The following is a 21,510-nucleotide window of genomic DNA, read 5'->3' on the forward strand; positions in this document are numbered from 1 at the left end:
TTCCACAGCGATAAAACAGTCTGCCCAGTTGTGGATGCAAGGAGGACTAAACACAACACGTTCATCAGTTAGACGAGCATCGAGTGCACTTTTCAGTGAAAACTGACAACGGTTTACATTTTTATTAGGGCCGGGAAGTTTTCTTCTGTGTCTAATTAAGGGTGAGTTGAACTTGAAACGACTGCCAAAAGGACTTGCTCAGAGAGTTAATGATGGATCTACCACTTTGCTAAGGCAGATTAATTTTTTTTTTGTGTGATAATTTTCTGCTTTTACACACTGCTATTGTTTATCCTGGGGGAATGATTTTGTTTTTGTTCTATGCTCTTTAGGGGTTTTTGTTCTAAACCCAAATCATGTTCACAGCCTACGTAAAGAATCTGAATGATATGGTATTTTCCACGGTAAGCTTACGGGTTATAAGAACTGAATACTGCATGTATTTGTTGCTGAGAGATGCATGGCCACACTAAACAAATTTCTATGAACAAACCTCTACTTATTTAAGCCTGCACTCCATGTCCTTTGTTCACTTTGGCAAGTTGTTATATTTGCACTACCACGTGTAACTGCTGCCAGCTCATCTAAAGTTTGCGTATGTTCATTGGAAATATGCATGCTTATTAACTGACACTGCACATGGAGATATTAATGTGGGTTATTATTCTCTGCTTTGATTTAGTCTGAGAGCCCCGAGGAGCAGCAGAGCACTGGGGTCTTGGGTCGTATCGGGAGCTGGCTCTCTCCGTGGAGGGGAAAGGGTCCAACGAGTCCCACTGAAAGTGCCTCCCCAACTAACGATCAGGCTCTTAAGTCAGACGGAGAACAGGAGAGTGAAGAATCTGTGAGACTCCGGGCAAGGACACAAGAGGGGGAGGAGGAGAAGGACCAGAGCTCCAACCCCAATTCATTCTGTCTCTCCAGAGACGTTTTCCCGTGTGAAGAGGAGGACGCCACACAGTCTGCCCACAGAGGCGGCTCTGTTGTGAGCAGCACTGAAACAGCAGGAGGAGGTCCAAAGAAGGAGGAGTCTGTGGAGTACAGGAAGAAGAGAGTCGGGCAGGGCAAGGAGAGGGAGAAGAGCAGCAACGGTACTTTAGCCAGCGGGAATTCTGAGGCAAATGCCAGTCAGCTGACACATCTCTCTGACTCTTCTGAGCAGGGTGTGGTATGGGAATCTGACCAAGCCCACACCCAGCCTCAAGCCAAGAGACAAGTACAGGCAGGCAGGAGGCTCCATGTGTACCTGGAGGAGACCAGCGTGACTCACTGCGACCAGAACACCTGTGCTGGACAGGACGTTGTCCAAGTCACAAAAAAGAACCTCAAGGTCCTCGCCAAAGCAAAGTCATCACCAAATTTTGATTTGAGCTCAAGTTCAACAAGTGCAGAGGACAAAAGGACAAATGTGAGTCCTGCTGTTGGGGCACAGAGTTATTTCAGTGCCCTTGTGGGGTTGTCACTGAAATCACACAAAGAGTCACACTCAGAGCCTGCACCTGAAGGACAAACAGAGGCCAACAGCATGGGGCGTAAAAACGCAGCCAGAAGGAAAGTCAGGAAGAACTCTCAGGGAGATGAAGGGAACAACTCCCAAGAACAAATGCCTCCCAGCGCCCAACCCGTCCCAGAGGGAATCCCTCCATCAGATAAGTCAGTGACCAGTCCTCAGGGCAAAAGTCTAACGACTCACATGGGAGAGGCATCTATAAACTCCTCCTCCAAGCACAGTTCCACCTCTCAGACTTCACCTGAAGGAGCAGAGAATAAGACTTCCTGCCCCGATACAGCCAAGCTGTTGGACAATTTCCAGGACTCAAACTCAAACATTGCAGCCACTGCGGCATGTGCGGTTGATGTGGGCGCAAACATGGAGGATGACAGCAGTCTTTACAAAGTAGAGCGGAAGACAGAGACACCAGAGTCCAAACGCAGGAGTTTGAAGGTTTCTCGAAGTGAGGTGAAGCTTTTTACAAAAAATGTGCCGTTGAATTCAAAGCAAAATCCAGCTGGAGACGCCGAGGAATTTAAAGCAGTGTTAAAAAATGACCAAGATGAAACAAAGGATAAGCCGAAAACAGAGATCGATGCCAGGTAAGTCTTCACCTTAATGTGACATGTTCAATACAGACAGGGCGGTTTGTGAATAAATGAGAACATGAATCATCAACTTTCCATAAGCTGTAATGTATTTCGAAAAGTTTTCAAATAATATTCACTTGAAATGGCGTATTTGTCCGGAGTAAAGCTAACAAGGAGTGTGCCTTCAACATTTCAGACATTTTAATCTACCTGTTTGTCTCACATAACATTGCTGTCAAAAGAATGTGCTGTGTGTGGAACAATGGTGTGAGTCATAACACAAAGTACAACCCTGTTGCTGTAAAGTACAGACCAGGAAAAATAAGATTTAATTGAATTGATTTAAGATGATTGTCTGTGGCAGACAACTGGATGCACAATTAGGTAGTTGTGCAAGTTTGATACATTAGTCAACATCAAATGTGTAACATTTTGCAAAACATAAATTGTATGCTTGAATCCATAACCTCTTATCATACACAGACTACACAAGCTGAAGAAAATTGACGAGGAGCCTAAGCCAGGCGCTGGCCGCATTGCAGATAAAATCAGCCTCTTTGAGTGCCCGACAGCAGTTGTCAACAAGCGGACCTTCCAAAGTCCGAGGAGTGCGGATGTCTCTCCAGTCAGGAAAGCCACGACGATGCTGAAAGCAGATTTAGAGTTGTTAGAAAAGAGGTCAAGATCAGCTGAACGTACCGGCACAGACAGGTCCGGCTCTGTATCGCCCAGTGGGAAGAAGCCGATGACGATCAAGGAGCGAGTGAGGAACTTCACAAAGGCATCTGAAACTGGGGACAGGCAGGCGCTGCCTCAAAAGCCAGACATGACAGGAATTTCTCAAAAAGCTACCTCATCTGTTGTAGTTGCTGCATCAAAGTCATTAGAACTAGACAATCAGGGTAAACTGGATACTGAAAAGCAAATACAGCAAGCAAAGTCAGAGATAACATTAAAACCAGATGGACAAGGTACCGCCGCTGTAGGGGTAAAGATTTCCATTTCTAAAGAACAACCAACAGACTCAAAAACAAACACAACAGTGGCCTCGAAAACAGCAAATCAGGGTATGAAACCGAACAGAGTTGAAACAAATGTTACAGCTATAGGCCCCGGTGATTCTGCAGAACTGACCGATAGCATTAGCCCACAGTCCAAAGGCCCTAGCAGAACAGGCTCCCGCTCAAAAAGAAGAAAAGGTAGAGATCCAACCAGTCCCATCAGCCCAAATAGTGAAAACAAACCGGATTACTCCACAATTAAGCCAGAGCTCACTGCTATAAAACAACAACACGTGGATGAGGCTGCTTCTGCCTCTAAACTACTCACAGCGAAAGTCTCATTACCATCTGATAAAGCCCAAGGAAATACAGATGCCAGTCAGAAAGCATTTAAGAAGGGGCCAGAGGTGTTAGGAAAACCGAAAAAACAGTTGGATTCTTCATTTAAAAAGGAGAATGTTGACAAACCGGTAAACAGACAGGAGGGAATGCCTGAACCATCTGTCAGCAAAGATGAACCTGATACTGCTGCTTGTAGCAGTGGAACTAAGACGCCTATTGACAAGGATCCTGTTATTTTACCCCAGAAGGACCAGAAGGCTGGGGTACACAGCCTCGGATTCACACAGAGGACAGAAAAGGCCTCCAAGGACAGCAGAGACACTTCAGCCTCCTCCCCCTCACCGGCGCTTGAACGACCTATTGAGAAGACTGGTTCGATGGAGCAAGAGCCGCCTGTTGAACAGCCGAAAATAGGTAAAGAATTGTCAGTGCAATCCGAGTCTACCGAGCCAAATAAAAAAAACATAGGGCAAACACCGAAACGCCCAAACAAGAACATAGAACTGATAAATCAGGAGAGTAAAGATGTGGGGAAATTGGAAAACGTGGAGGGTGAAAAAACCAATCAGACTGAGAAGAAAAACAAAGAAAAAGCACAGCAGCTCCTGCATTCAGATAACATCATCCCAAAGGCCAAGGTTTCAGAAAGCAGACATGGTATCTCAGAGACAGAGTGGAGTACTGCAAGGGATGATGAAAGAAAAAATGCTGAAAGAAAAGATGAGACACAGCCAGCTAAAGTCATAACAAAACCTGAAATAACCCACCCAAAACCAGCCTCTCCGTCCTCAGAAAAGAACAGTGCATCATCCGACCTGCCTGCTCAAAAACAAGGTGTCAGACGCACAAAGGCTACGCATATAGAAAAAGCTGCTGTTTGTGCTGTCACTCAAACTAATGAGGCTGTGAGTGTGACCAAGACTGCAAAAGGGCCGTCAAAAGGAGAAAAGGCAGCAACTGTGCCTTCTGAGTTGCAAACAAAGTCTACAGAAAGCCTCGGAACAGAGCCACAGCCAGTGGGGGTTGCAGCAAAACCGCAGCCTCATTCTTTACCCGTGGAAAAAACTGAGAATTCACCAGATGACTCATGTGCAATTGGAGCTAATGATGCTCAGTTCCCCAGCTCAAAGTTAGTAACCAAAGCAACTACAGTTCCTGAGAAAGTGAGTGTAAAAGCCGCTGATGACACTCCAGTGCTGACAACCGCACAGACTGATAATATGTCAGAGAAGGAATCTTATGATAACAAGTCTTTGCCTTTTTCGGCCTCGAAATCTTTGAGCAGCAATGTAGCAAGGCGGGACGATGGGGGAAAAAGTTCAACTGTCAAATCAGTGCCCTCAGAAGTCTCAGGAGATATAACGAAACTAGCTCCTAGAACCCGACAGTGTGAGGAATCAAAAAATACAGGAAGTACAAGTGACATCACTTCACTCAAGGGCGCAAAGGAAATAGCACAGAGCCCCTCTGATGGCGCTGCTTCCAACTCCACAGTTGATGTTGTGGAGAAGAAGGCTGAGAAAACATTCCATTCACTAATGAAGGAACTTTCCCCTGTTGCTAATGGTGATACCTCCCCACATCCACAACTCCACACAGTCAAAAAGGAACCGGTCAAGAACAAACCAAGTCAAACTCCAAAAGCACCCACTTTTGCTAATATGTCGTTCCCAGACACAACCCAGCTTTCAAACATGAAGAAGCTACATTTTCCACAGGGACGGAGCAAAGACGATTCTGCAACAGGGCAAGACGCTCCCTCGAGCTGGCTGGATGTGGACTTCCCCAAACGGAAGCTCAAAGTCTCGCTGCCCAAACTGAGCAACTCTGGAAGTGAGAGCAATCTTCTGGACACTTCTGGTGAGCTAGATGACAATGATTTTATTGAGAAAATCAAGAAGCTCTGTGCACCGTTCTCCCTCCCGCCACGAAAACACAACCCACTCCGGCCACCTCAGCCGCCATTTGCCATGCCCGCCATCAGAGAGGCACGCTTTGAGAAGACGTTTGACCCAGATGAGTTCAAGTTTGGCCTGAGTAAGAAGAATCAGTTCAGTGTAGACACAAGCCCGAGCCTCTTGGCCTCCAAGTACCAGAGCAAGGAGACCAAATCCGGCATGAAGCCTGCCAGGGCTAGTTTGACAGACAGGAGCATGCTGCTCAGTATACTGGACCCTCACTCTCGCCTCAGGGACAACAGCCCTGTCAGCGAGGAGGAGGATGTCAAGGAAGAGAGAGATGATAAAATCAAGCTGAAGTCTCGCTTGGAGGGGAGCTGTGTCCTCAGCAGCCTCAACTCCTCCAACTTCAGAGGGAGGAGGAATGGAGTTCAAACGCAGGTAGAGGGCACCCACTCTGGGGATGTGTCACCCAGTGAAGCCCCCGAGCTAAGCCCTCCACCTGTAACCCAGCCACCCCCGCCAAGCCCAACTGCCACCATTCCTCTCAGAGACACACTGGGCCTGAGCAACAGAGAGAAAGCCCAGCCTTCAGAGGCTGTGGTCAGTGACTCAGGCCTTCCACTTCCCCTCTTTAACGACATCAAGCTGCCGGACTATTTGGAGAAGTACCTCCCCCAAGAGCCAGCGAAACCAGAGCGCAGTATACAAGGACAGGAGCGAGTCAGAACTAAGGTCAGTTTTTCTGATATTTTCACCAACTAGAAAATGGTACGAATGTTAAAGTTGTTCTCATAGCACAAAGATTTCACAGGCAACATACATCTTGCAAACACAAGTTGAAGTAAGAAAAGTAATGATGGCATACTCATAGAAGCATGTGCTCCGTTTTTGCAAAAACATCTTTGCATTACTTTTTTTTATTCTATTTTTAAGTCGAGAAGCACAAGAATAACCTACGTGCATACCTGATGGTTCTCGGTTTGTGCATCAGGTTATTGGAATGAAAGCTCCAGTCTCTGGAGGTGAAGCAGTCCTGGCTGTGAAACCAGGTCGAGTGCTTCCTGATGCTGTGCCTCCATGTTTTCCTGAGATTCCTCCAATTGCACATCCTACACCACTCCGTGAGCTTAAGCAGCCTCCGGCTCTGCCACAGGCAAGACCAAGAAATAATGTAAGTGTGCGGCATACATACAGTTAGATGGTTACTAATAGTTTAGTATTACACAATTACAAATTAAAGCTGCATATCTTTAGACTGCTTGCTGCACTGAGGGGTGAGTTAGAAGCTCTATAGCCTCTCTTTTTTTACTTTACTTTATTTGCATTCTGGTATCATCATTATTACAGAAGCGGTCTTTTGTTTGGCTATTACCTAAAATTATTGTGGTATGCTTTATTATACATTTGACATAATATCCTAATCATTCACAAATAAATTCTTAGGAAGTGTACTGAAGAGAACTTTGTAATTTGGTACTAACTATAGGGGAAACATGCATCTTTTTTTTTAAAGGAAAGCTCCAATTAAACTACATTTTTGATCATAGCATCATCATTTATGATTTTACATTTTTGTTAAAAAAATGAGAAAATGAGAGAAAATTTGACCTTTATGTACGTTCAAATGCATACACAAATTACAAATCTAGTAAATACCAGTTCACAAAACAATATATCATCATCTGTAAGGAAGTCTAATACACACATTAAATTAGGATGTATAGTGAGTGTGTAGACTTAACTCAAAGGATATAAACAATAAGTCATCGAAAACAAATTGACAGTCATTGCAAAGTTATTTGAACAGAACACATCTGGCAATCAATGTTCATGGAATAATTGTTACCGACTTGATTTGTCAAGCTTTCTATGCACTGCTGCTTTTTTTCTGTTTTATTTTCCTTCAAAACTTACTTATTTTGCATGCTGTATTGAGCAACTTCTTTTCCTGCTGGGTATACTTACCAGTGTGGTACATGAATAAACAGTGCCGTCTCCATGGAACCACTGTGCCCCTGGAAGTAAACTGAAAGGTCACCACATTCAACATGCTCAGAGCTGCAGCTCAACCCAATGCAGATGAGCTTTTATAGCATTTTAGAGATGTTTGCAATGGTATGTGGTCTTTGTCGCTATAACAATGATGTGTTTATGCATTCCAGATAACTGCCAAGGGATTTCATAAGCGCCCTGGAAAGGTACAGTATAGGCAGTGCTTTGCCCAAATACGATAGAAACAAGATGAAGATGAACAGACTAGCTCTGTTCTGTGAAAACATCTGCTTCTCATATGGTGTTCTTGGGGGTAAACAAAGTATTTAAAAAAACAGTCTTGTGCAAATGCTCAGCTGGATGTGATTACAACCGTAGAGTTCAATGCTGCCAACGCAGTGCAAATATTGTAGAATGTCATTAGTAGCACTGCTTTAATTCAGTATAGCTCTGTTATGACTAAACTAAACAATAAACACTGCATTAGAAAGATCTCAGATCTCAGAGCAGATTTTCTGAGGGCTTTTAAAATGCTGCGTTATTGACGACTCCTCTCTCCAGAGCAGCTGGCATGTGTGAACTAAAATGTAACTTGTTTGTTAAAGTGCATTACATTAACAGCATGCTCTGGTGGTTTAAGTGATTATTTGCCCGTTTGTGCTTTAACATAGATACACTTTTACTGTATAGCATAAAAGAGGATAGAAGGGAAGCACCACGCTATTCGGTCTTTGTCAGCGCAGTGTGACTCACGATTTCATGTGATAGAGAAAGCATGCAATGCCATTTGCTTGTTTCTTACACTTTCCTTCATGTCTCCACAGATGGTGTTGTTTGAAAAACCTCAATTCAGTGGCCAGGCGCATGACATTTGCAGGGATGTAGCAGATGCTACTTCTCTGCAGCTCTCGCCTCTCATATCTGTGCAGGTCGTTCGAGGATGGTAAGCAGCCGCATTCAACCGGAACTTTTAAATGATGAAAAGAAAATGTGCACTACAATGTAGGGCTAATAAGGGGTTTTAGGATGCCAGTGTGGCCTGTTAAGGCCCCTGAATGTCTCATTACTTTTAATGAAACATCAACATTGGGAGTTCTAACATAAAATCATATAGCCACACTTTTTACTTAAAGGGGCCCTTGGGGTTTACTTGTAAACAAACAGTTTATTTTTACATTCAGTGTTATTCTCCCACAAAAATATGCATATCCTTTAGTCCTGGCAATATTTATTGGCTTTGCTTCCTTTTCATTTTGAAATTGATTTACATGCATCTTCTTGTTCTCTGTCTTTGCTGGAGCATTGCTGTGTTTCTAGACCTGTTATCACCACCGTTAGATCAGTGGAAAAGTGTCCAACCATTGGCAGGAATTTGGACACTTGCATTGCTCATGTGTGTGCATGTTGCGTTCTTGCACATGTGCACTATAACAAACTAAACTGGGACCCCAAATTTCAGGATAAAAAAAAACTCACAGGGTTCCTTTAACATCCAATGTAGATCTCTGTGTTGCTCTCCCAAAAATAGAAAAGGGAGTAGTTACATAATTTCTTGCATATTTATATATTTAAATAATTTGCAGCTATGTCGTTATATGTTGTTATAATTATGTGGTCATTAGATTATGATCCTCCTACCAGCACATCTAAAGGTAACTGATTAACCAAACATATCATGTGAGCTAAATCTTTATAAAAATCAAAGTGTAAAATCGTCATAGTTCACTTTAGGGGAATTATGTGCTGTGGTTGCCAGGCAACCGGCAGAGACCTCAGAAAATGACTGTGCCTGGCGAATAATTTACTTTTTTTACACTTTAGTTTATTCTCGCATCACACAAACGGGATATAACGTGGTAATTAGTGAGCTTAAGAGATGCTGTTTTTTTTTACTTTGAACAGAGCAAGGCTAGCTGTTTGCCCCCGTTTCCAGTCTTCATGCTAAGCTAAACTAGTGGTGGTGAGTGTAGCTGTAGCTTCATAATTATTGAACAGAAGACGGAGTGGTGTTGATCATTTCATCTAATGTATGGCAAGAAAGCAAATATGTGTATTTTAAAGTGTTAATGTTTTAGTCTAGTTATTCCTCTTTCTTTCCAACATTTAATTATCAAATTTTTTTTTCTCACTACAGCTGGGTAATCTACGAGAAGCCTGACTTCCAGGGACGCTCCATCGCCTTGGAGGAGGGAGGCATTGAACTGACAAATATGTGGGCAGAACCAGGGCCGGAGACAGAACCACAGAACAACCCACCAATGCTGATTGGCTCAATTCGACTTGCTGTCTGGGTGAGTGCATCGGATATAGACTTCCACCCCATTGAGCCTTCAGCTTTTCAATATCTACTACACTGTCAGCTTATATGGCCCTCTGAAACAAAGATTATGTGTGATACTGCTTTGAAATTCAGTCCAGCTTCCTCGGTTACATTTCAGAGGAATTATTTAAGGACTGTGGGCCACTGCTGTTAATTGCTGTGTTTGCTTCCCCCTCTCTGCAGGATTACAGCCTCCCCCACATTGATCTGTTTACTGAACCGGAGGGCCACGGCAGACTAACACCGTATCACGATGACACCATAGAGACGGGCTCGTTTGGCGTCCCACTGAGCGCTGCTTCCATCCAAGTGCACTCGGGGGTGTAAGTGTGGCTGTTAAAGCAAAACAATTCAAATCTTTGCAATTGACCTTCTAGTAATATTTAGCAAGTCACTTCTACATATTGTGATTGGTCAGAGTGGTAGATAGGTAGTTATCTATTATTTGTAGCAGCAAAGCATAACGTGCAGCTAATGAGAAAACAGTGCTCTGCAATGTTGTTTGTATTACTAATGACTGGCAGTCAGACCCAGCAGAAATGTAAAGCTGTCTTTTTTATGGGATGTTCCCAGTGTTTGGCTTTGAAAAATAGCTGAGTGATAGTAATCATTACTGCGTTCCTCAGGATTTTTCTTTTTCTTTGGTTTGACTCTCACTCGTTTGCCTCTTCAGGAATGTTCGTCCTGCTGTAGCATGTTTAGAAATAGAGAGTGGGTGTGGGGGCACTTTTTAAGTGAAGAGGTGGAGACTAATTGGAGGGAAACAGACAAAGGTGTGGATAGAATTTGGCAAAGGGGAGAATGTTTTTCCACGTGAGAGGTGTAGGCATCAAGGACATTTTGTGCTCTGCCCACAAGAAAGTTAATGACAGTTAGATGTTTTTTCACACAGCTATTTTTGTTAATTGGTCGAAACCTGACATTTTGGAGAATGTTTCAACATTTCTCCTCATCGCAACAAAACTAATTGCTGTCAAATGCCAGTGAATTTTGCTTCACACAAATGGAGCAACTGTTCAGCAGAAGTAGTCTTGTACTGTAACATGCAGCTAGCTCAGTTGAGTTCTCTGACTAAAATGACTCAGTGGCTCCTGCTATTATGGACATTTCAGCGCCATAAGTTTGGCATCAGTTCTTGGTATCACTTCCTCAACACAACGTTTCGCTACATAATGGATCAAAACGTAGAGGCATTTGTCAAAACAAAGGCTTCCCACAAAAAAGAGAATTGTAAAATAAAATGCTTTGATCTGAAGCATACCACTCCCAAGATATTATATTCTTAAAGAAATTGCTTTTGTTCTCTGATGTAGTTGGAGTCATGTCTGAAATAAATATAAAATATCTAATTAAAACACTGCCCATACCTAATAATACCTAATGTACCAAGCAAAGTTGCGAGTCATTGCGAGCCTTTCGTAAAAGCAACAAGCCATGCAAGGTCATCACTTCTTACTTTTAAAACAACCACAAGGCATAATGTGGAGGGACCTTTTGACTTCGTACTCAATAATTATGCAATGGGGGTGTCCCTTTTTCCTTCAGGTGGCTGGTGTTCAGTGACCCGGGGTTCCAAGGCATGGTAGCGGTTCTGGAGACAGGAGAGTACCCTGTTCCTGACACCTGGGGCTTCACGTCACCCTTTGTTGGATCTCTTAGACCACTTAAAATGGTTGGTTTTTCTGTCCAACAGCTCATGTACACTGCAGAGAAAAGGGGATGAGACATGTTAATTTGAGAAAAAAATTTAAAAATATACATTTTCCTAGAAAATATTTCAACATTTATCAGATTGAATGAGAGACAATTTGGTACAAACGTTCATAATGTCCAGAGGATGAATTTTAATATCCTGACTTTTTCATTGGCACCACCACGAAGTATATATGTATAGCTTGCATGATATATCTTGACATATTTGATACACATATCCATGTCCCCTTCAAAATGAATGATAATGACTTTGAAGGTCCCCTTACTTTTCAAATAGTGCCATCATTGGGTCAACATTTTAAATTTGTCCAATACTGGTTTATGATCAAATACCTGCAAAATTAATGAAACAATAACTTGTTTTGCTTGCCAAGACAATTATACAAGCATTAGATACACATATATTGTATTCTATTGATTTATTTAATCAATGTTTAACATAAATGACAGTGTACATTTAATTACAGAAGAAAAGGGTTGTTGATGATGATGTTTCTGTTTTAGGGTGGTTTCAAAGTGGAGAATCCCAATGAAGTCAAGGTAAGACTGAAATATTTTCTGCAATTTACTTCACTTTTTCTATGTGCTTAATTGTCACAATGGAAGACAGCAGGTGGTGTTCATGATTTAATGATGAAAAATATACTTACTGATAAACTTACGGGACGCCGTTCAAAAACAGGTGCACTAAAACACTGGGAAAGTAACCATATTAATCCAGCTGGACCAGAACAAACAGACTAAAGGCACTACGAGTTAATTAACTGGTTCAAACATGCAGGAAAAAAGACAAAGGGAGGAAGTAAAAACAAATATGACAAATGAGAAGTGAACCTACAATATAAAACAGGAAGCAAATGAATAACACAAAACAAGGAAAAACACAACACACGGAAAAAACAGAAAACAAAACCTCTCGATAAATGACCACTAAAAACCAGACAGATGACGTAATAAAGGTCACTAAAAGAGTATAATGTCAGTTAGTCTTAGATCTTAGAATTAAAGATAAATAGTATTTTATTTTTAGTAATATCATTCAACAATTGCTGAAGTGCAAAGGTTTATAATACTGTGCTCACAAATGTTCAACAGACAAAGTATCCAATATGATTTTATTATGAGTTTATTATGCAAACCGCTATCCTGGATAATATGTCATACTATAGATAAAATAACTAAATTAGGTGCATTTGAACTAAAATACAGCAAAAAGAAAGACATGAAAAAGGTAGGTAGTAGCAAGGACAGAGCTGAATTTACTAGCAGTTTATCTGTTCAATTAAGTCAAGTTGAATGTAAGCCTTGTTCTTTCTGTATTTCAGGCCTTGGTGTATGAGCAGCCTGGCCTTGAGGGCGCCTGTTTGGAAATCGACAGCGACATTTTCAGCTTTTGTGAAAGTGAAGGAGACATTGCTATTGATGGAGAAAACTTAGACTCAAGAAAACTGAAGTCTGTGGGTTCTTTAAAGATCATTGGAGGACTGTGAGTCTTCTACTGCATCGTTCATTCTCTGTGCTTACACAGGATCAAGTTACGTGGTAATGTTGACGTGTGGCAAAGTATTTATTCAGGACTAACTTTGCTGCCAGAAGGTGATTATAAGGTTATGTGATGCAGTCACGATTTACAAATACAGCTCTAACCAGCAAAGTGGTTGCACCTCTTTCCTTCCAGCTGGGTGGGCTACAGCGAGCCTGGGTTTGAGGGCCAGCAGTACATCCTGGAGGAAGGAGAGTACCTGCAATGCAGCGACTGGGGAGGCTCAGACCAGCTCGGGTCCCTGCGACCAATCCTGGCTGTGAGTACCTTACTGGGCTGGCTCACTATTCACCTTTGTGTGACCAAATTTAACAGGCAAGACATCTGTATGCGCCAAAAAATGGCTGTGGTCGGTCTATTGATTAAATAATTGTTCGAACAGCATGGGCTTGTGAAGGTCAGAATTTGTTAAAAAATTGAAAGGATTGTGTGTTCCCTCTAAAAATGTTTTGTCTTGTTCAGACTAAAATTGTCCACATTACAATAGCTGACGCTTTTATCCAAAGCGACTTACAATAAGTGCATTTAACCATGACTACAAACTCAGAACAACAAGAATCAAGAAAGTACAATTTCTTCAATGAAGTTAAACTACAAAGTGCTATCAGTAAGTGCCATTTAAGTGCTACTAAAGTGCTACTACGGTGCTAGCTTCGCTATTCAAGGTGTAGTCGAAAAAGATGTGTTTTTATTTTGCGACGGAAGATGTAGAGACTTTCTGCTGTCCTGATGTGAATGGGGAGCTCATTCCACCATTGAGGAGCCAGGACAGCAAACAGTCGTGACACATAAACTGAGAGTAAGCAGGCAGGGAGACCTCTATTAAATACCAATTGTGAATAAAAAAAAAGTGAATAAAATGCATGGCAGATTTGACTCTTTGTATCAATTAGTTTGGCCACTGTTTATCTTGAATGTGGCATTAGCAAAATGAAACATGCAGTTCATGCTCTTAATAATATTATTTTTTAATGTTTAACTTGACTTGTTTTGTTCCTAATTTCTACTTCCAAATGGGAAATTAAACAATTTTTGTTAGAACCACCATATATTGACTTTGACTATGCTCATTTATTATGTATCTTCTATATATATTCATCAGATGCTTTTATTCCACAGGAATTTATGTCTCCACACCTCAAAATGTTTAGCGACAAAGATTTCGGTGAGCTGGGAGTCAACATTGACATCACAGTGCCTGTCATCGACATGGACGGCACAGGCTATGGCGTGAAGACGCAGTCTATTGATGTCATCAATGGCGTGTAAGTGTCCGGCATTGTACTTCTCCTTGTAGCTTTCACTGCTGTGTGAGCAGTAATGGGGAGTAAAAGGTTGGACAGTTTGCAGGAACTACTGTTCATCCTGCAAAAGCAAACATGCATAAAATTTGCCTCTGATTATCGGAGGCCCTGAGCTGTTGGCATTTTTCTACAGATGACAACTTACAAGACAGTGCAGACACATTCCTACGCGTCAACTTGATAATTACTTCAGGCTACAGTCCCATTGAGTTCTTACGCAGTTGCAGTTTTCTTCGTAGCGGGAAGGCTGTGTTGACGCCCATGTTGACAGGTCGAGACAGATTACCTTGTTCACTAATGTTTAGTCTGCCACACCTTACTTCCTGTCAATGTAAATCGGCTTTGGAGCACGCTGCCTTCCACCCTGGGAATATTTGGCTGGTGCGTTGTCTCCTCATCTGTATTATCATAGCACATACTGTTTAAAAAGCAGAAGATCCAATTAGTGTCTGTGTTCCCGAGTTGTTTCTGTTTTTTTTATACAATGATCAGCTGAAAAAAAAATGCAGAAGTAAACAAAACCAGAAGCAAGTCAGAATGAATCATTTCTCAAATCAGAATAATGAAATGCAGAACATGCACATTGTTGCTACCCAAGGGAGAGGCTAACAAAATGGTGAACAATGTGGACTGTAACATTTCGTCCCTCCTTAGGAGGCAGGACTCTTGCAACGCTGAAGGGTTATTCTTGCTGTGCTGCTAGACTGTTATTAGATTGCACAGCCTCGCCCATGTTGTGCTGCCGCCCTTCTGAGTCTCTGATTGGCTCAGTGTGTTATTTTAGCATTGCTGAGATGGACTTGTTTTGTAGTGTTGTGGCACACACAAGCCCACAAATGCAGACGGACACAGAGCCTGTTTTCACAACAACACACACCCGCACAGACATTCCCAATTTGCCAAGAGAGTGCATACAGTGCATTGCTGCTGATATACTATCATGTGGGAGGCCATTATCTACTTGGACTTTGAGCTAGAATTGTTGACATACATGATAAAGTAAAACATTTGAATTATGGTGGTTTATTTAGTATTGCAAGGCTGTGTTTCTCTACTAATTAAGATATGTGAGAAAGGAGAAAACACCATTCTGAAACGCTAGTGCCAAAGAAAAGGGTAATTATGCTCCCTGTCCTTCTGTTTTCTCTCTCAGCTGGGTTGTGTTTGAGGAGCCGGGCTTTTGTGGTGAATGCTACCTTCTGGAGAAAGGCCTGTATGGAAGCCCAGAGGACTGGGGGGCGTCACAGCCCAGAGTCGCCTCAGCAATGCCCGTTGTGTTGGTAAGAGCAGTGACTCAGACGAAGTTATGAAATCTTACCACTGTTTACCATGTTTACCACTGTCGCTAAGCGCTAACATTGCATGTGACCAGTCACAAAACTTGTGACCAAATCGAAAGAATAAGGATTGAGATAGCAGGAGTCTATTAGATGACAGACAATCCTTTATGAAGTAGATTATGTTTGCAAGCATGAGTCATGTGCAAAGCCAGAGTAAATTGTGCCGTGCAGAGGGGAAAATAATTGTCGTAAGACTTAAGAGTGAAAACATCATAAATCCCAATGGTGAGTCATTGTGAAGCTTCTTTTATTTCAAACCAGATGAAGACAAACAGATATAGATGTAATGCAAAATGTTACACTTTTAAGTTAAGTGACTAGATGCATTAATATGAAAAAAATACAGTATAAAAGTTATCTTAAATTATAAAGCAAAGAGGTAATGGTTTGTTTTTGGTTATTCTCTTTCCCATATATGCACATTAGCCACTTTTGTGTGTGATTCAATGCATGTAAATGACTCACATTAAGCTTTTGTTTCCTTTCAGGATGATTTTGAGAATGCAGCCAAGTTTAAGGTAAGCGATTGAAAAGGAGGAAATAACACATCTAATCTTGCTGAGATAGCACTGGTCTTATCTGATGAAGTGTGTGAGAGGCTCAGAGTGGATGACTCAGACTGGTTGTCTTGCTGTGGGTGCTCCAGGTGCAGCTTTTCTCGGATCCAGGTTTTCAAGGCTCTGTTGTCCCTCTGGAGGACAGTGTGGCCTCGTTGACGGACTCTGTGGCCTCGTGCAAGGTTCTGGCTGGAAGGTGAGCAATACTGCACACAACAAAGACAAAATGCCACTCCCCCGTTATTTTGAGTTATGATGTAAGTTGAATGGTGGGTACTTGAAAGTATTTGCACCATCCTGCAAAAGCAGGAATAGGTTGTTTTGCATTTCCCAAAGGTGCTTTGACACAATTGTAGCTGCATATTATAATTTTTCTGACGTATTCAAATGAATTGCTCATATTACAAAAGTATCTCTGGAGATCTGCTACAGGCTGTCACTGCTCCACTTACAGCAGCTTGTGCTATTCTGTACATCTGACATTTTTTATGCTGTGGGATTCATATTGATTTGAATGAATGAATGAATATATACTTTATTAATCCCCAAGGGGAAATTTTTTTGTCGTCATCAGTAGCGCCTTACAATTGACAAGTGAAGATACAAACACACAAGATAAAAGATCAATATATAAAGAAGCAACAGGGATGAAAGATTTATACAAATTAAAATAAAGTCATATATATATATATATATATATATATATATATATATATATATATATATATACATATATATTTAAATATACACAATAAAATAGAATACAACTAAATGGAGAATATATTTATATTTACAGCCGCAGAGTGTATTCAAATTAAGTTAATTAGATAAACAGTAGAAAGTGCAAAATGCAAGTATGTATGGTACAGTGATGATTTGATATATTGTTTCGTCCTGTGCTAATGTGAAGCCTATTAATCCTTAAAAGCATGAATAACTAAGCAGAATTATCATGTTGGGACTCAATGTGTGCCAGAATTAACATATATTTCATACAAATAGTTTAAAAAAATGTGGTTGTATATCTGTGTGTGTGTTTATGTAAATGTCAGCTGGCTGGCATTTGATGGGCAGGACTTCAGTGGCAGGATGTACGTGTTAGAAGTGGGGAACTACCCAGACCTGAGAGCAATGGGATGTGTCAACGCCAGATCCTCCATCCTGTCGCTACAGACTGTTGGCTTTGTAAGTTTATTTCCTCCTTTGTAATTATCATAACACCCAGTTTATAGACCCCATGTGTTAATTGTTCATATTAATAAAACAACCTACAAATTAACCGACCAGGTAGCCTCCCTATTTTAGACGACGCAAGGCAAATTATTAAATTAAACGCTAAATGAGTCACGACTGATGATCTACAACACAAGTGTCTTTTTAGAAGACAACATATCTGTTTCAGTTAACAGAAGGCAGAATTGCCATGAAGCATAAAAGTGTGAGAGTGGCCCGTCTCCAGGGAAACCTCAAGAATAACTTTTATTTCAACCTGCATCCCTGCAGCTCTCCGCCCACTCCGTTCCTTAACCCTATGGGGTCTGAGGTCATTTTCTCGATTTTTACATAATTTCTTAAATTCATCTTTTAAAGTCACTTGCATATGATACATACTCATGTGTTGTATATCAAAATGTACAGAACAATCTCAGCATAATGAGGCACCATTGTCCTAACGCACAAGTGTAAATAGATAATATGGCCCTAAAGCTGTAAAATTGAAGCTTGATTTTTGAAATTCTTCAAATCTCTTTCTTCTATCTACTTTCTTCGTCTCTCTCTCGCTCGGCAGGAGTTTTCACTGCCATCCATCACTCTGTTTGAGCGGTGTGGTCTGTGGGGTAAGAGGGTGGTCCTGACAGATGGATCAGTCAACCTTCAGCTGGCTGGAGGCTGCAGCAGAGTCCAATCTGTGCTTGTGGAAGGAGGCATGTGAGTACATTACAACTGCTGGGTCGTAACTCGTTCTGTAGGAACCTCTTGGTGTGAGTTTGGCAAGTTATTACACAACAGCCTGTTTCTACTGTGCTGTCAAAGACATTGTCTCTGCTGTATCCTTCATTTGTTCACTCATGCATCCTTCAGGGACAATTGTTGATTCTGCTATGTAAAAGTTATCAACTGCCAAGTCGACGTGTCAAATATTTTTTTAAGCTTAGTCCGTTGCGTGTGTCAAACCACACCCATGTAGTGTGCCACTACAGCAACAATAACTCAAAGAGTTAGGTGAAATATCAACAGACAAAGCAAGGTACTTGAATTTAAAGATGAAGGATTTGGAGATAATAAAAGAAGCAACGTTGAGTTTATTTTGAATTGGAAATGGTTATCTTTGCATTTGCAAGAACAGTATATACTGTAATCCAGGTGTGATAGCCAGGTAGTAAAGATGGCCTCCTGGAGTTATAGGTAGCAGTTTTGGCCTGTATGCTCAGACATGCTGTTTCATAGAGTGCAGCACCAGCACATCTTATGGGTGGCAGTGCTGACAGATGGAGTGAGGATGGAAATCTGCTGCTGATGTGTGAGATTCAGACTCTCGGTGTGAACCAATGCTGAGGAAATAAAGGGCTCACAGTGAGCCAGAGCTGTCTCTGTAGTGGCACATTCCCTCTGCAGAGAGAGAGACGGGCACTCAGCCAAACAACAGGGCCATTGATATCCGAGTTAAAAGCAACATTTAGTGTACCAGAAAAATTGGATGGCTGTGAAGCTCGGCACATTTGAGAAGATTACCTTTGGCACAGGGCTGCCTGGAAGCGATGAGGACTCAAAAATACAGTCAAAGAAGACTTTATTCCTACCAGCATCACAAGCCTGGGTTGATAACATCAAAACAATCAAAACGAATGTTTGTATTTATGTTTTTATTTTACCTTTTTTAAACCAAGATGTTACATAAACCAACATCCACAGAAGGAAGAAGACAAAATTAAGAAAAGCTGAACAGGTGGTGTTGGTTCATAGTAGCTGCGAAACGTGTGAACATGTTTTTGTATTTCTTTATCTCTAGGTGGGTTTTATATGAGGGAATCAACTATCGGGGTCCTCAGATTTTGCTGAAACCCGGCGAAGTGCCTGACTGGCGCAAGTGCAGCAGCTGGCAGAAAATTGGATCCCTTCGCCCTCTCATACAGGTATATCTTCACTCTCCACAATAGGCCCAGGGCTTTCAGTCCACGCATTAGACAAGCCGTACACCACCAAAACAAATAAAATGCCATTAATTAGCACTGTGCACAGTACACCCTGCACGCCTCTACAGCCTACTTATTGTAGGCTAATTTCAGCTAATTGTGTCATTGTTACAGTTAAGTCCTTTGCAGCAGCTGCCATTGTAATTATTGAGGCACAATCAAAAAGTTACTGTTTGGTGGAGAACATGATGTATTACTTTCAAATTGACTCACCTTGAAGTTGGATATTTTCAGGTTGGTTTGGTTTGCTCAATATAGCTTACTTTAAAATATTTTGTATGTCTCTTTCAGGAAGTATGAACCCTGTTCACTGAGCAGAAGCTCTGAATCTATGTGATTGGTCTTGTGTGTTTTCTGAGTAGAAGCGAGTGCACTTCCGTTTGAGGAACAGACAGACGGGGCTCTTGATGTCAGTGACCGGCGATTTGGATGATGTCAAACTGATGCGGGTCCAAGAAACAGAGGAGACTGATGGATTTGAACAGATCTGGTTCTACGATAATGGACATCTCCATTGCAAGGTACCGGTAATATAATAATCCTACTCCAGTCCAAAGTCTGACCTGTGAATAGTGCTATGAATCATCATGAGTCATGAGCCAGCTTTGAATAAAGCAGAGGTGATTAATGGGTACAAGCAGTGCTGCAGTCCAGACAATTTTAATTATGTCAAAATGAATTCCAAATTTCAATCTGAATCATTTGAATTAAGATCAGGTCCAGGTCAGGTGGATTTTAGTACCACCCGGGTACTGCAACATAACCTCAGTCAATCAACTCTATTTTTGAAGCACAAACCTCCCACATCATACGAAACGCTGGCCCATTGCATCGGTAAAAGGTCAATGCCCATGTGAGGCGTCACGATTAAATAATAGATAGTATAACAGACAATAAATACATGTTTATGAAACTCCTCTCTGTGTGTCCAGCTGCTGGAGGAGTGCTGCCTGAGTCCGAGTGGTAGCGTGACGATAGCCGGGAGCCGCGTCGGTCTCTCCCCAGAGCCAGACAACCAGGACAAACTCTGGAGCATCACCCCTGAGGGATTCATCCGCTACACCCCCACCGCCGATCTGGTCCTGGACGTCAAAGGTGAGTCAGCCGTATGGGGCATGCCCACAATGTACAAATCAAGAAAAAAACATGGCATAAATCCAATATTTTTTTTTTTTTTAAAACATGTTAGGTGTCAAATTAAACATAAAAATCAAGGCTACAATAATATATATATATGTACATGTACAACCTCTAAACACAGCTCAAACAATAAATAGGATTAGGGTTCATGGTTATGGTGAGGACTTAAAGGTCTACCCAACACAACTTGTCTTTAATACTACAAGATATGATGACAGAGACGTATTTCCAGGTTTTTTGATAACACACTTCCCTACACTTTATGGTCAGGTTAAATAAATTCTAACAGTCAATTTCAAATATCGTTATCCTTAGTTTTGTTTATATGCAAGATGCATTACTCATGACACTACTACTGTTACTTAGTTATAACTCATGTCCACACCAAACCTGTACTACCAACAGCACTGTAGCAATAGTCACCTCCAATTATATTTCTGTTTATTGGAGTTCCACTTAAATTGAAAACTGTGTGTTTATGTCTGAGGGCTTTGTTTGCATCACTGTCAATTACTGACACCTTGTGGACTAATCGTTTTTTGCTAGTGTACAAACGATCCTCCTCTGCACTAAGATGCATAGTATTGTGGATATTACATATCATGATAATATTTTTACATGACATAAATGAAATGACATAAATGAAAAAACTAAATATTTGAACATCATATAATATATTAATACCATATAATATTATGTAACATGAACTCATCCCAGCTTCAGTAAATAAAACACACCCTTGAAAATAACACTTTTACCCCAAATTCTCTGTTTCAGGGGGCAATCACTATGACAAAAACCAAGTGATTCTAAATAAACTTGATCCAAATAACCTACAACAACAGTGGGATGTGGATATTATATGAAACCATATGAGCTGCTGGACTGGATCCTTAATATTATATAATCAGAGGAACATCTCGACCAGAGGTTCCATCATGCAGCTGCAAGACAACTACTCACGGGCGAGGTACGTCATTGAAAAGGCTCCTCTGCTGCAGGAGGACGACAAAACTCTCCAACGAGGATTCCAACATGGAGAGCTGTGGATAAATCCGTAAGAATGTATTACTATCTAGAG

At 41.4% G+C, this 21,510-nt stretch overlaps 1 protein-coding gene across 1 annotated transcript; it reads left to right on the forward strand.

Annotated features, from left to right (window-relative positions):
- Nucleotides 1–356: 356 nt before the first annotated feature.
- Nucleotides 357–21,407, forward strand: LOC306734401 (uncharacterized protein; the record flags this gene model as incomplete). Its single annotated transcript, XM_079215758.1, has 22 exons — nt 357–404; nt 683–2,094; nt 2,566–6,058; nt 6,318–6,497; nt 7,489–7,524; nt 8,143–8,261; nt 9,453–9,609; nt 9,822–9,961; nt 11,184–11,310; nt 11,856–11,891; nt 12,677–12,837; nt 13,030–13,153; nt 14,014–14,159; nt 15,352–15,478; nt 16,027–16,056; nt 16,185–16,291; nt 17,148–17,280; nt 17,885–18,024; nt 19,106–19,229; nt 19,652–19,810; nt 20,222–20,384; nt 21,207–21,407. 22 exons carry the CDS (start codon nt 357–359, stop codon nt 21,293–21,295), a joined length of 7,251 nt encoding a protein of 2,416 aa, XP_079071884.1. The 3' UTR covers nt 21,296–21,407.
- Nucleotides 21,408–21,510: the final 103 nt, after the last annotated feature.

This window comes from Taurulus bubalis (genome assembly GCF_910589615.1).
Source record: "Taurulus bubalis genome assembly, chromosome: 3".
NCBI lineage: Eukaryota > Metazoa > Chordata > Actinopteri > Perciformes > Cottidae > Taurulus > Taurulus bubalis.